Source organism: Hyperoodon ampullatus (assembly GCF_949752795.1).
Source record: "Hyperoodon ampullatus genome assembly, chromosome: 11".
In the NCBI taxonomy this organism is placed as follows: Eukaryota; Metazoa; Chordata; class Mammalia; order Artiodactyla; family Ziphiidae; genus Hyperoodon; species Hyperoodon ampullatus.
The window spans coordinates 7,090,961-7,107,093 of record NC_136924.1 but is presented as its reverse complement, the minus strand read 5'-3'; the positions used below and the strand labels follow the sequence as shown (position 1 = coordinate 7,107,093).

The window sequence follows — 16,133 nt, the reverse complement described above, 5'->3', positions numbered from 1 at the left end:
CCCTCCAATAACGATGGGTAGCTTCTACAGATCAGCTCCAGCCCTTCCTTTGTCATATTTCTTTGCACAAAGATAGGTGATAGGGCTGCGTGTGCCTGTGGTAGCCATTCCATGTCAAACTTGGGAGTGAGATTTCTTCTAGTTCTTTGTTCCTTTATTGTCCACTCCTCCTTAGCCTAGAGAGAGTAGCTTTGTTGCACTTGCTACTTCTGGATCCCTTAGTGTTTTCTCTTACCCCCTTTAGTTGTTAACTATTTTTACTAGTTAACATATTATTAAATGTTTCCCATTAAAGTAACCATTGTGGCTTCTGTCTCCTGATTGGGCCATGACTGAATGATGTCTATAAAGCATCTTAGGAATAAGCACAAATAAGTCTTACCTTGCAAATGCAAAAATAGCTGTTCCAAGAAGAATAATTGAAAGGATACACAAAGTGACTGAAAGTATAATCTCTACAGATCTTTCTGAAAGCCCTTCACCTGAAGAGGAAGACGTATAAAATCATTAATTATTATTATATGTAATACTACATTGGGTCTCAAAATACAGAAAAACAATTTGGCATATTTCTCAATAATGCTAATGAAGTGTACAAATGTGTTTCTCTTCTCCTCCTAGATCTTCTAACTTTGGAGCTCAATCCTTGGTGCTCTTCTTTTTTTCTATCTAAACTCACACCTTTGGTGAACCTGTGCAGCCTCATGGTTTTAATTTTCATCTATATGATGATGACTACTTAATTGTAATCTAAGGAACTCCCGACTTGTATATCCAATTGCCTACTCTATATCTTTATTTAGAAGTGTAATTAAATTTTAAAAATCCAAATTTCCAAAGCTGAACTCCTATTCTTCCCTCCTTTCAACTGCATCTTTCTACATCTCAGTTGATGGCAACTTCATTGTTCTAGTTGCTGAAGCCAAAAATCTTGGAGTCATACTTGACTTTCTCTTTCGTAGAACACATCCAAAATCTCTGAGGAAATCCTGTTGGCTCTATGTTTTTCACTAAAAGAAACTAGGGAAACTTGGAGAGATAGTAATTCCAAAGTGTGATTAGGGAACAAAAGGAAGTTGGGATATCTAATGGGGCAAGAAAGCTAAGAAATGATCAAAGGCTAATGGTATGGAAAGAACAAAAGATCATCTTGAAGAGGTGGCCAAAGATGGAACAATTTAAACTTTATAATGAATAAAAACTGAAATTGATTGAAATAGATTTGATATAAAAATCCATGAGTTCTAATATTATTCAATGAAAGAGAAATGAAAATTAAAACCAAAAAAGTACTAATTTGTAGCCTCTGGTTTTAGCGAAACAACTCTTTTTTTCACTCTAAAAATTTGTAATTAAAGAGAAAAAATTAAGCATTTTTCCCGTGGCTTTCTCATGTGAACTGTTTTTTATGAATTAAAAAATAGCCCCAGTTAAGGAGGTAAAACCTCCTTATTAGAGGAGAATTCTGTTTAATAAATGTGGAAGAAATAATAAAATTAGAAATTAATTTTGCATTCCTAATGAAATAATTGACTCAGATAACAATCATAAGTGTACCTTTAAATGACCAGGAGGAAGGTTGAAAGGCATTTGGATATTTAGGGAATGTCACACTATCATCTCACAGATTATTTGCTGGTTATAACAAGGGAAAAAACAATTTTCCAGTGAAAGGTCCTGCTATCATTACCACTAAACTTACTGATCAATTTTAACATCCTGAAAATGTGACAACCAGGTATTATACACCTCCTGATGTGAGGTATTTTGATCTACGCAGCAACACCTGTAAAGTAGCCCTGCCAAAAATGTTCATTGTGAATATTCAAACCTTTAGATCTTATCTCTAATTTATAAGAAAGTAGGAAAAGGAGTTAATGACACCAATAAAAAGCAATCAGACAAATTCAACATATGGAACCTCTTGCAGGACAACTCATCTGGTTGCCTAAATGAGTCCATGGTATAGGGGGGGGAAAGAAGTCTCTTCTAGATTAAAATAGATTAAGAGACAAAATCATCAAAAATAATGTGTGAACCTCTTATTTGATCCTGTTTTAAACAAACAAAAGAAAAGAATCAGAGGATGATTTGAAACTACATATATATATATATATATATAGTTTTACATAATATCAAGGATTTATCATTAATTTTGTTGAACTGCAACAATATAACAACATACTTATTACAGAAATATGCTAAACTGTTTTGGAGTGGAATATATAAAGCTTTCTGTGATTTACTTTAAAATACTTCAGAAACAAAATGAAAAATGTGTAATTAAGACAGATGTGGCAAACCATTAAAAATTATTAAATTAATAGGTATTTGGGGGTTCATTATACTATTCAAAACTTTCGTGTACACTCTATTCACTTCTCACTACCTCTGCTGCAAGCATCCTGATCAAGGCCACCATCCTGTTTTGCATGAATTGTTGTATGGACACCTAACAAGTCTTCCTGTATCCACCCTGTCCTCTTTCCATCTATTCTCAACATAGTAGCAAGAGTAATGATTTTAAAACATTGCCTGTCTACTTAAAATCCTCCTTATCTCTCACAGACAAAATCCAAAGTCCTTCCAATGGCCTATGGCCATAGGTTAATGGCCTCTGGTTCCCTGTTATCCGTTTGACTTCCCTTCCAGTCTCCACCTTGCTTACAACTCTGGAGCCAGACTGGCCTCCCTATTGTTCTTGGGACACACCAGGTCACTCTTGATATAGGGCTTTTGGCCAGCTTCTTCCTGTGCTTAGAAAGGTATTTCTCTTATAGATCTGCCTGGGTAGCCATTTCATTACCTTGAGGAATTTGCTCAAATATCACCTAGTCAGTGAAGCCTACACTGACCACCTCTTACGGACTGAATGTATGTGTCCCTCCAAAATTCATATGTTGAAGCCCTAACACAAATACAGTGTGACAGTATTTGAGTAAGGAAGTAATTAATGCTATATGAGGTCACAAGGGTTGGGTTCTAATCTGATAGAATTAGTGTCCTTTTAAGAAGAGACACCAGAAAGCTAGTTCTCTCCCTCCATGTGCACATGCTGAGGAAAGGCCATATGAGGAAATAGCGAGAAGGAGGCGTTCTGCAAGCTAGGAAGAAAGCCCTTACCACATACTGAAGTGGCTGGAACCTTATCTTGGATTTCTTCCCTCCAGAACTGTGAGAAAATAAACTTCTGTTGTTTAAGCCACTCAGTCTATAGTATTTGTTATGGCAGCCCAAGCAGACTAAGACATTACCGTATTTAAGATTGAAAGCTGCAACTCCTTCACTTCCTGCCTTCCCCCTTCTACCTCCCCTACACTCTGTTCTACTTTTTCTTTTCTCCATAGCCCTTTGTAACGTATTATAATTCATTTATTTATTATCTTATTGTTTATTACCTGTCCAGAATGTAAGATCCCTGAGGACAGGAGTCTTTGTTGTATTCAAAACTGTATTCCAAGTCCTGAGAACAGTATCAGGCACATAGCAAATGCTCAATAAATATTTTCTAAATTTACTGATATATGAAAATGTCGATTTTGAAGTATAATAGAAATTAAAAATTTTCTGGTTGAAGATTAGGCGTTAAACCAAATAAGAATATATAAGTTATTAATTATTTTGATACAACTAGTAATTATAATTATAACCAATTTTAAGTTATATAATGTATAATTTTACTGTAAAAAGTATTAAAGTCAAGTGACAAAATAGGTTAACTATCTGTAAAATACACAGGGGTTAATGTTTCATCTTTTCTTCCCTGGATTGGTGCTTATGAAATTCTAACACCATGAAAGAGTTTCTGTGGCTATTCTGCACCGTGGATTTGAATTGAATACTGAATCTTAAACAGTTATCAGAGTTTCATGGTCACCTAGAATCTCCAGCTAAATTTAGAAGACTCTAAAGGAGCATGTAGCTCACAAAGTATTTTAGATACACCTTTTTCATACATTAAAATATAAATGGTTTGTTTCATGAATTTTCACATGCTGACTCCTAACTGGATATGCTTGGGAAAGGAAACATGAAGATGAATAGAATCATCTTTATCAGGTAGTATTGAGTCACTGGACCTTGGAACCTAGTGGGGAAAAAATGATTTCATAGACCACAAAAAATTTTCAGATTAGATTACCATTTCAAAGCACTAGCCAAGTGAAGTGAGGAAATGACATATGATGTATTAATAAACAATAGGTAATCCTTTGGGTACATGTATTACAAATGTACTACTAGGAAGGGACAAAATGTACTATGACTGTCCAGCACAAATTTTGATTCACTGCTATGCATGTACCCACAGAGCATTACCAGTACAGAATGAAGTCATTTCTCTAAATCCTTTTACAGAAAACAAAACTCTTTCACTTAAAGATATAAACATGATTCTTTTTGTAACGTGTACAAGTCATTTCCTGATTAGACTTAAAATCCATTGAAAGGTCAAATTAAATTGTTTTATTTGCATAACAGAATGTACTACTGTAATTAAGCAAATCATAACTATAAAGCACTACCTAATTTTTCATAGTATTATCTTTTGATTATCATTATTTAAACTCCTCTATGGATCTGACTTTTTAATGCAGTTTTATATCTCTAAGAAGCTTGAACTAAATGAGTTATAAAGCTTCTAGGACAATGCCTGGCTCTTGATATAGGTACTTACTGCATGAGAGATCATCTTCTTAATATTATTATTAATCTTAAAAGAAAACAACTTCTTATAACAGAACTTAAGTATAAAAAGTTCTTCTCTTTTAGCCCAGTATTAGCCATCCAGAATATTCAAATACTGCACAAAGAACTTACTAAAGGTCTCTCAGTTTCATAATTCAAGAAATATAAATTAAAATACCCTAAATAAATGTTTTTTAATACATCATATTGGCCAAATATTAGAAGTAGATGATAAACAGTGGCCAGGTTGCAAAGTCATAATTAGTCATTGTTAAAACAAAAAGGAATTATTGCATCTTTATGTGTAAAAACAGTATACTTATGTATGAATGTCAGCCTCAGAAAGCTAAGATGAGCAGATGCAAAGAGAACAGCTAGAAATAATTTAAAATGTTGAGAGGAGAAAATGGTACAGCAAAGATAGGAAGTCTGTGGGAACAGAAAAATCAGAAATAGTAATGAAATCAAAAGCTACTTGGGCACTTAGTGATTTCCAGGCAACGCAGTACAGTGGTTATAAGCACAGCACTGCCTGGAGTCAGGTTGCCTGGGTCTAAAAGCTAGTGCTGCCACTTCCTAGCTCTGTAACCTTGGGCAAGATGCTTAAAGACCCAGCTTCAGATTTCTTACCAGTAAATTGGGGATACCTATAAACAGGAAATCGTGTTATAGGGTTGTAGTGAAAAATACATGAGGTTATATACAAAAAAACTCATACAGGGCTTGTCACATAAATAATGTTTCGTATTTTTATTAATAACATTTCATAGTCATTAACCTGTCCATTCATCTGATTTAATCGCCCAGTTAGCTTATGAAGTAGGTATTATTATTCTCATTTTGGAAATAAGGTTGCAGAAGTTAATTTGTTAAGTAACTAACCCAAGGTCACATAAATTCCATATATGCCAAAACTGCCTGAAATATGCTTGTCTGACTACAGAGTTTTTTTACGAGGTTCACCATCGCATTGCCACTGCCTCATTAACATCATAAAACCTTCCCCTGTTCCTCTGGTGTCCTGGGGGCAAGTGATCCTTTTGCTGCAAAAAATATATAGTGACTCCCTATCTCTGTTCCCAAGTGAGCATATTGGAACTTTTCATTGTTAGCACAGTAATTAAATGAGAAGTATTATGACAAAAGAAAACAATCACAGAGTGCCTTTGCCATGAGGTTTAAGGTTTCAACTTGTTCAGCTTTAATGAAGCCCTGTGAGGTGCAGAAAGCAGTGTCTGGTTTTCAAATCACAGGAATCCTCTATAATTAAACCTTGCAATCAAAACATTGCCTACAAGCAGTTTCCATAAACTGATGTGCCTAAGGAGGATTCTTAAAAAAGAATTTAAGAAGGATTCTTGTGAATTTTCTTAATAAAAATCCTAATGCTCAATCCTGAGTGAAAACAAAATCAAGTAAGTTGTAAGTATTTCTTTAGGACCAAAATGATGGCACATGTCATTTCCCATTGTTCCTACAGGCTATAAAGACTTCCCAACGTGCAAACCTCTTCCATGTTATCAATCCTTATTCAGCAAAGCCCTGTCTGGCCCCTTCTCACTTGTACTGCTGTTAGCCTGTTTCCCAAAACTTAAGCCTTTTAGTTCATCAGTGATTCTCTGCCCCTAATTTTAACATCCAAATAATATCTCTGACAGGCACAACCACTATCAAAATGGTCTGTCTTGTAAGCTCATGTCCTATACTAACTTAGAAACACAGCTTTGCAAAGGCACTTAAATCCTGAAGATTGTATTGATGGGCGACTCAACTTGAAGCTCATTGCCTGTGGTGTGCAAAATACAAGTACATCCAGTGGTGGTTTGATGACCTAGATGGGACCTAGACTTCTTTCGCTGAAGTGTGAGATGCACACCTAAGTGTTGGGCAGGCCTGTTAGAAATGCTGGGAGCCACTAGCCTGTTGCAAATGCTATCCTATATCCCAATACATGACATGTTTGAGAGAAAAAAAGGCCTCAAACATCCTTTGTATGCTTACAATGACACCAGGGATATTACACCAATGCATTTTACTATTTGCTTGCCTCCATCCTCATAGCCGTGAAGCCATTCTTGCCACTGAACACTGCCCACTGTAGAAACAGTCAACTTTATTTCCTTTTTGGGTCCTTCTGCTATATCCTCCTCGGCAATGTTCTTTTTCCAAAAACTCTATGACTCTATGGCCTTTTATTAATGTCAATTATAGACCAGCACCTTTTCTGGAGGGTGTTCTTTGGTTCCTGACTCAAGAGTGAATCTGATATACACAGAACCACAATATCCAACAGCCAGGTAAAAAATTAATATGAGACCAGAAATGGATGGTGTTACATCCATTAACCAGCAAAATGACTGGGCTACTTTGATGGACATCAAGGAATTCTGCTCCAGTGGTACACACCATATTCCAAATCTGAACATTTCATTTCACCACAACTGAGGGTTGCACTCCTTTTAATTTCCTCCACTCCTGCCCGGCACTGTTTTCCTAGCTACAAATAACTATCTAGATAGCAGAATTTTCTGTGGTCAATCGGAGTAAGGATTAGAGAACGAACTCCTATTATAAAGCTGCTGGCTATCAGGAGAGAGCCCATGGGAAGCCACCCTAAGGAGGAGCCTGAAAGGCTATCCTGGTGTCACTGGTCTCCAGATAGCATATGAACCCTGAAAAATTGATCGTAGACACGTGGGACTCTTCCTTGTCACCAGCCCTTACCAACCCAATGGCATTTCACTGACTGTGCCCAGCCTGGGTTTCCCTAGTCCCTACTATTCTGACCTTGACAGGATCTGGTGCTCTGCCGTTCATTGTACACCTTACATCCCCTCATACTCCTGCTGTTACCAGGGCACACAAACATTAGCACCTGGATCACTTGGGTGGTGATGATGATTCCAAAAGGGGAGTCAGAGAACTGATGGTGTATTTCTTCTATCTTCTAGAATTACTTATTGTATTCCACTGCCTTTGCTGAGAGACAAAGAAAGAGAAGACCGTCGCTGAGGGCCATCTTGAGACTACCTGTGGCCAAAGTGATGGACGAGGCCCATCCTTGGCCAAAGGGAAGCCATTTAGAAGAATCTGGGAATCACGTCCCTGTACACCATGGTTCCTGATGCTGATCTCTTTTTAGCACTGCATCCTCAAAATGTCATCTCTCTAAGACATATGAGCTAATCCACTTGTACTATGTTTCTTATCTTCCATCGGTAAATACACCGGGTCACCATTTAGCTGTGATAATACATAGTTTCTGAATGCTATAACCTAAAGGAAGTTAAGTTGATGCCATCAAAACATTTACTGTGGTGGTGTCAGGGTGTGATAAACTCACCTATCAAATGCAGAAACGCTTGACACAACTTCAAAACCACAAGTCTAGTCAGCTGATTTAAAAATTGATTACGTAAAATTAATCAAACCAGTGATTTTATGTTATTTAAGCAGACAGCACAGCCAACGAAATTTATAGGTTATTCCCCTATAAACATTAATGTAGCAAACTGTGTGCCCCTTGGTTTCTTCAAGGTCCAAAGTTTCCTTAACTAAGTGGAGGCTGCAGAAACTGGCTTTTTATACAATTAATGTTCCACAACCAGATGAGAATTTCTAACTGAAAAGGGTGGAACATTTTCTGTCTTCTTCCAGCCATAACTATCACTGAAATCTATTGCATTCATGATATACTGTGGATATACTGTGGATCAGAACAACACACAAAGTTCCACACTCTCAGAGCCTGACACAGAGGAAATAGAAAGCTGCGATTTGCTCAGAGAAGTCCTAGGGAAACAAATTCTCCTAAGGAAATATATTTTTAAAATCTTCCATTATAACTCATCCAAAAAGAAGCTATTAAGCATTGAACACTTTATAACTATAAAATATTAATATCTTTACCTATATTATTTTACATAAATCTTTCAAGGCAGGTAATATCACCATTTTCCAAACAAGGAAACTGAGGTTTATAGAAATTAAATTATTTTCTCAAGTGGTAGAGCCAACATTTGAATCGAGGTCCAAATCCTGCATTTGTATTGTAATGGTTGTAAAATTTGTGCCGGCAGAGCCACGTAATTACTTAATCTGGGCCGTGGTTTCCTCGTCTGTAAAGTGGAACTAACACTGGCACCTAACAGGGTTTCTGAACCTCAGCACTACTGACTGTGGGTTAGATAACGCGTTGCTGGAGGGGCTGTCCTATGCACTGTAGGATAGGTAGCAGCATCCCTGGCCTCTCCGCTCACTAGATGCCACTAGCTCAGCCCCCACAATTGTGACAACCCAACCGAAAATGGCTCCAGACATTGTCTAATGTCCCCTGGAGAGTAAAATCACTGGCTGAGAACCACTGACCTAAATTAAAGGACAGCTGTGAAGAGCCCATCAGTGAATACATACAAAGAGCCTCAGAGTATGTCTGGCCCAGAATATTTAATGTTAGATAGTTGGTGGTGAAGAAGGACGAGGGGAGGAGAGGGAAGAGAAGAAGTAGTAGCCGTTGTAGGGGGAGCAGGATGGGGAGAGGAAGGAGGAGAAAAGGAAGAAGAAGAAATATCCTTGCATCTGACTAAATTGTATTGATGTTTTATTCAGGCCTGACTGGGTGGATATAATTGAAAAGCTCAGAGTTGATCAGAAAGAAAATAAAATTTAAAAAGACAGGTAAGCTTCTATCTTTTAGGATTATTTCAGGAAAGTTTCCATAATCCTTTTTCTGTTCTTATGAAGTAAAAATGTTTTACATATAAGATTACATATTAAACAGCCAAATAAATATTTGCTTAGTGTCATGTTCCACACATCAGCCTAGACCAAATACCATATTGAAGTCTATGTCCAGATTTGAATAGATGGAACATCCATCACTTAAAAGAGTATTATAAATACTATTTTTTTCCTTAGTCAGGATAATTAACCTTGAAATGATTTTATCCTTGAGAACATTCGTCATGGATTAATACATTTACTAATGAATGTTACAGCTGTGATTAGCGTGTTGAGATTACAAATGAAAGTAAACTATGAAATATGTCTTACCTAAAGTCTTAACAGGATCAGAGTAATCAGAGTCAGTAAACTGTCCCATGACGTTTGTGGCTCTAAATTTAAATCTATGAAATAAAAAACAACAACAATTTACATACCATATGACTTTTTTTTCTATGAATAATTTAAGAAATGGCTGTGAAAAAGACATTTTTGTTAAAGAGAAAATTAACGTACAAAGTGTAAACTTGGAAATCAATCACCATCAGGACAAATAAATAATATCTTTACGTGAAACTATCTTGTACATGGACCTCTTGAACTTCATGAGAGAGTGACCAAAAGTTTGACCAGACTCATGAAGAGTCGGCAGGTTAATCAGATGAAGTATATCGCCTTCTTCATAGACTTATTCGGATGAAACCACTGAATGTCTGCACAGGCACACTTTATAAATATAAAGCACAGTAACTGGTATACCTCAGCCACCTTTGAAAACGCCAATAAGCCAGATTTAGAATAGTCATATAAAACTTACCCTGTTCAAATATAAACAAATGAAGAACAATGCTTCTTAATTCCGAGTGTGCACAGCTGTATTTTCACTTTCTGTGCTTTCATGACATATGAAATACAAAATGGATGCAGAAGAAAATCAATCTTAAAAATCACTGGTTGATTCTGTCACCAGAGACAACCGAAATTTACCTTATTTTAAAACTATGGGACTTCCCTGGTGGCACAGTGGTTAAGAATCCGCCTGCCAATGTAGGGGACATGGGTTCAAGCCCCAGTCCAGGAAGATCCCACAGGCCTTGGACCAACTAAGCCTGTGCACCAAAACTACTGAGCCTGTGCTCTAGAGCTCACGAGCCACAACTACTGAGGCTGCATGCCACAACTACTGAAGTCCATGCTCCTAGAGTCCATGCTCCGCAACAAAAGAAGCCACCACGGTGAGAAGCCTGCGCACCACAAGGAAGAGTAGCCCCCGCTCACCACAACTAGAGAAAGCCCGCGGGCAGGAACGAAGACCCATCGCAGCCAAAAATAAACGAATTTATTTAAAAAAGGAAATCCGTACTCTTTCAAAAAACAAAACTATGAACCTACAAGAATTTTAAAATATAAAACCAATCTACATTAATAAATTGCACTTCATAATTTAATCCCTACTCTTCTCAAATTCTTATGATTTTATGGATTATATGAAATGTTTTGGAAAAATTATGTAAAATCAACAATTCTTGGATAAATATTAAACTTTGTGGTATATTATTTCTGTAACTGTTATTGTATGATGATTAATTTCAGGCCATAATTTAGTAACCCAAGTAATTGTACTTAATAACAGATAATAAAGCATTCTTTTTTCAAATGCCTAACTTCTCTAACTTTTCTAATGTTAACTTGTCCTAGGATGTTTATGAAGAATTTAACAGTGCTTTAGCAGGCAAAAATGAAACTAGCTGTATTTTTCAAATTTAGTAGTAAAAATTATATTTTGAAAATTAAATAATTTAAATAATTAAAAAATTATAGTCATGACAAAATAACAGTCAATTTAGTAGGAGAAAAATAACCAATTTAGCAAAGCATTTAATAAAGCTAAAATATCAGCATTGGTTTTTACATTAGATTGTTATAATCTACACAATACCAAATATTAAAGTGAATTGTAAAGATTTCAATTCCTCATTCAGTTGTTTGATAGTATGAAAAGCTGAAAATGATTGCTATGACTGAGGTAAACTGAAGCCATAATGAACTGAAAGACTAGGCTCATGTTTCTAAAAACCTGAGATTAGCATGCATGGCAGAGAAATGAGTGAAAAACACAAAATAGTACACATTAGTCACATTGCCCTTTACAGAAAGAATTAAATTCTACCTGCGTTCTCCAATTTGCACATTTTTCATATTGCCCTTAGTTACTTAACACATCAAACCATAATTACGTTTAAGCTTGCCTCCTTTCCCTACAACTGTATGTTTACGGGATGTAAGGACAATGTCTTGTTGATCTTTATCATGCATTAGGTCACAATACATTATGGATGCCCAGCACTTACTGGAAAGATAACAGGAGGGGTAGACGGATGATGAAAGTTGTCAGCTAGCTTGCTAACATGATGCATAGGAAGCATAAACTATACTTACAAGTATTGCTTTTTTGGTTTCAGAGGTCCATTGCAGATTTTGTCTTCATTGCCAGGAATCATACATGCATTATCAGCACCTATGATGTAAATTTCTTCATTGCCACTAAACTTTGTCTTTTCCTCTGTACATGGGGGATTAGGAAAGCCTTCATTTGTAAAATATGGCCTTGGCTTATTAAAATATGCATCATACCACTTTGTTACATTTCCATCATGCTGAGCTATTTTCAGAAAAAAGAATAATGATTACAAGTAATATCCAAATGTATTTTCACATTTATAAAGGGTGTTTCTATAATTGCATGAGGAAAATCTGGATGCAACATCCGTCACTCTGTGAACCACCAGGGATGATTCAGCTGATCTACCTGGATAATTAGGGAACCCTATCCATTCCCATCACACATGAATCCATAGGCATTGTGGAGAATGACTTCTCCGAGAAAAAACATTCCTCAGTCAAGGGTAACTAACTCTCTCTTTCACACCTCCAAAGAAGTTGTCAAGACTCCATCCTGCCAAAATGAAAACAATCCTACCAGCATATGGAATAAATAAATCACATATTTTAACCATGCCTTTTTAAATTTTGGTTAAATATTTTAGGCATACATTAATGATCAGTAAAATTAATGATAAATTAATAATATTGACAATCTATTAAACTCAAGAGATGTGTAATAATCAGGAGTCAACCTTATATTACTAATTTGAGTTGAAATGTCTTTAGCATTCAGCAGTTCACACACTGCAATTTGACAAGATAAGCTGGCATGTGATGATACCTCCTGCTTCTGCTACAAGCACCTGTACATTTTTGATTGGTCCATGGTCATCATTATAGTAACATATTGGCATTCTGATTGTAATTGTTGTTGAAGTCACAAGAAGTTTTCCCGTAGCATCATAAATAGGGGTTGGTTTGGTTTTTGGTCGTGCTGGAGCTATAAACAAAGAAGAAATATAACTACCAGTTCATTTTTTGTTTCTGCAGGGAAAATCATTTTGAATTCTCCTTTCATGCAGTAATTTACAGATAAAGTGATGACAAATATAACAAATGAAACAGATTTTTGTTTGGATACAGCAGATATTTAGCAATTATTACCTCCTAATGGTATAATTATATATTTGAGACTTGCCTAAGATAATGGGACCCAGGTGTGATTTTCAGACATCTGACTCCTCTTTATATATTAAAGAAATTCAAACTATATTTATAATTTTCACAAATGTATTAAATCATACTAGTATTTTCATGTTTTTTTTTTCTTTTACTTCCTTTAGCTGATTTACCAGTTTCTATTCTAGTCATACCAGGAGCCCTGCCCTGTAGCCCTGCAATTATCCATACCAAACATCTGGATGGTATCCTCACATATTTTTCTCTATGTTCACATAATCATATAAAAATACATAAAGTCATACATAATGGATTCTTCTCACTGATATGTTTTAATGGTGCTATATTAAGTATTATAATTACCCCACATACTGTTTTTCTCACTTAAATAAGACTCGTGTAAATCTTTTCAAGTCACCAAGTTCTGGCTAACTCATTCTTCTTAATGACTATGTGGTATATCATGGTGCAACTGCATCATATTTATTCAGTCATTCATCTAGTGATGGGAATTCACTTTTCCTTCAGGTTTTGAACATTTGCTTCACTACTCAGCCTTATACATTTAGCCTTATTTAGTGATCCTTTCATTTCTATGGAATATATTCCCAAGGGCAGAATTTCTGGAACAAAAGAAACATGTACTTTTAACTTTAACAGATATTGCCAGAATAATTTTCCAAAAGTGCCATGATAATTCACATTTTACCGTCCATGCATGCAAGTATCTCCAAAATCAATATTTGTAGAAGCTCCTCTTGTTTCATTTCATCTTATAGCTACATACACTAGCTGAGCATCAGTAAGTTGCTTAATCAAACTTCAATTCTCATATTTATAAAATCTTTTTAAAAAGCCTCTCCGACAATGCCATAAAATTGGCAATATCATTTCCATTTTATACATGAGGAAAATGGCCTTATGCTACATAGCGGTAAGAGGGAACTATCAAGACTGGAACCAAATCTTTCTGACTTGATCCCTTAGCTCACTCTTCTGAGACATAAAAGTTACGATGACATTAGATGTATAGAAGTTTATTGGGGAAAATATCTATGATAATAAAGGGGCAGGGAGCAATAGCAGGTGGCAAGATCACAGGCCTGACACGTGTGAATGGGGAGGAGGAAGGAAGAAAGGACTCAGCAGGAAGGGCCTCAGGTTTCAGGGAGTTCTGAGAAACTGAGAGAGGCCACTGGGGAGTCCCCAAGACAAGGTTTCCAGTTAGAGGATCTGACATGGGACAGTACTATCCAACTCGGCATTATCTGTCAAATGCAAATCTAATGAGACAACTATTAATCCAGTGTCACTCCATGTCATTAATAAAATCATGCATATTACTGGAGAAAAATTCATTTCTCTAGGACCGAACCACTGCCCCTTAGTACTCATATATCTTCTCTAGATAACGGGTCATGAGTCTATCCACCCTATGTAAGGCATGGAAAGTCAGAACTAGTCATCTCTACCTGAGGATGAGCAAAGTATCTGAAATGGGAAGTTTTACTAAATAAATATAATGCATCTATTGTTACCTGTATACTGAATATATGGATATGTCTGCCACTAAATAACAAAGAGAAATTAGGATGGTATGAGGTAAGCTCTTCTTTATGAAGTCATTTTCTAAAGTAGCTGATATTTTTTAGACTTCAGGAGTTTGTACATTCCAAGTACATATTTATCAACTAAAAGCAAATAACACAAATAGTATTATAGTTATATAAACTACCCATTGATAAAAAAGTAAAATTTATCAGCTTCATCTTAGTGATTATTTCTTATTCTTAACAATGCTTGTTTCCAGGCACTGTCCCATGGGTTTTTCAAAGATTATCTCTTTTAATCCTCACAGCAACTTATGAGGTAGGAACTAGTATTATCTCCATTACAGGCTTATAGGTGTTAAGAAACGTGTCCAAAGTCAAACAGGTATCAAGTGGCCAATCCAGAATTCAACCTCAGCAACTTGACTCTAGACTCAGCCTAAAAGCTGGCACTTTTAATCACTGTGCTGTGCTATGCTTACCAAAGACTGAGAAAAGCTACTTTTTGTTTCAGAGAGAGGAGCATCAGGTGGAATTCTACTAAAGGTCAATACACTTTTTTTTTTTTTAATCTCTCTGCAGGTTTTACACAGGATTTTAGAGAAGTGGCAAAACTGTGTGCATATTTTCAGTCTTGAGAAGGCACCTTGAATGACTGAATGCCCCGAAGTCCTCTTAATAATCTTTTATGGCTTTTGTGGGATTTGGTGGGGGAGGCAGTCTCCAAATTTTTGTATATTTTCTATGAAAAAAAATCCCTGTCAATAATGAATTGATAGATCTACTTTTTTTTTTTTTTTTTTTTTTTTTTGCTGTACACGGGCCTCTCACTGTTGTGGCCTCTCCCGTTGCGGAGCACAGGCTCTGGACGCGCAGGCTCAGAGGCCATGGCTCACGGGCCCAGCCGCTCCACGGCATGTGGGATCTTCCCGGACTGGGGCACGAACCCGTGTCCCCTGCATCGGCAGGCGGACTCCCAACCACTGCACCACCAGGGAAGCCCGATAGATCTACTTTTATAGTCAGAATCATAAAGTTGATTATATGGTAGTTCAGTAAGCACTATTTGATTCACTGAAAAGAATCTGACTTTCAAAATAAATAAAGATCAGTCAAGGAATCTAATTAGAACTAGTCAAAGTCTAGTCATGGATAATTTCAAGGAGCTTTCTTTTCAATAAAATTTTTAAAACATAAAATACAATTACAAACCTTGTCTCAGAAAAGTTTAAATTTAGCAGAAAGGAAATATAAGATAAATAGCAGTGGGCATTCTCTGTAATTAACATGGTAATTTGCATTATGATTAAGACATTTTAATTATAGCCTGAATAAGCATACATTACTTATTACTTAATATATGCTTATTTTATGCATATGCATCATTTAAAAGCTTAACTACATCCTTAACTCTAATACAGAATACAAATTATAATTACTCTTTGATTAATAGTATTTTATGGGAAGGCAGCTCATGTACCTTTAATATCCATGGTTATTCTCATTTGAACCTTTGGCCCTGCACCAGCACTGTTGATCGCATAAACCTAAAACAAAGAAACACCTTGTTATTATTTTCAAATTATTGCATATGTGTATGTATAACTGATT

General features: G+C 36.1%; 1 protein-coding gene across 2 annotated transcripts in view; it reads right to left on the bottom strand.

The window, feature by feature from the left end:
- Positions 1–16,133, bottom strand: part of PTPRQ (protein tyrosine phosphatase receptor type Q) — a gene marked incomplete at both ends in the record, with an annotated part of 257,217 nt that overhangs the window by 45,140 nt on the left and 195,944 nt on the right. For both annotated transcript variants that reach the window (XM_079715271.1, XM_079715270.1), the window contains 5 exons: positions 383–482; positions 9,739–9,812; positions 11,848–12,070; positions 12,635–12,793; positions 16,003–16,069. In XM_079715271.1, coding sequence (XP_079571397.1) covers positions 383–482; positions 9,739–9,812; positions 11,848–12,070; positions 12,635–12,793; positions 16,003–16,069 — 623 coding nt within the window. The remainder of the gene's footprint in view (positions 1–382; positions 483–9,738; positions 9,813–11,847; positions 12,071–12,634; positions 12,794–16,002; positions 16,070–16,133) is intronic.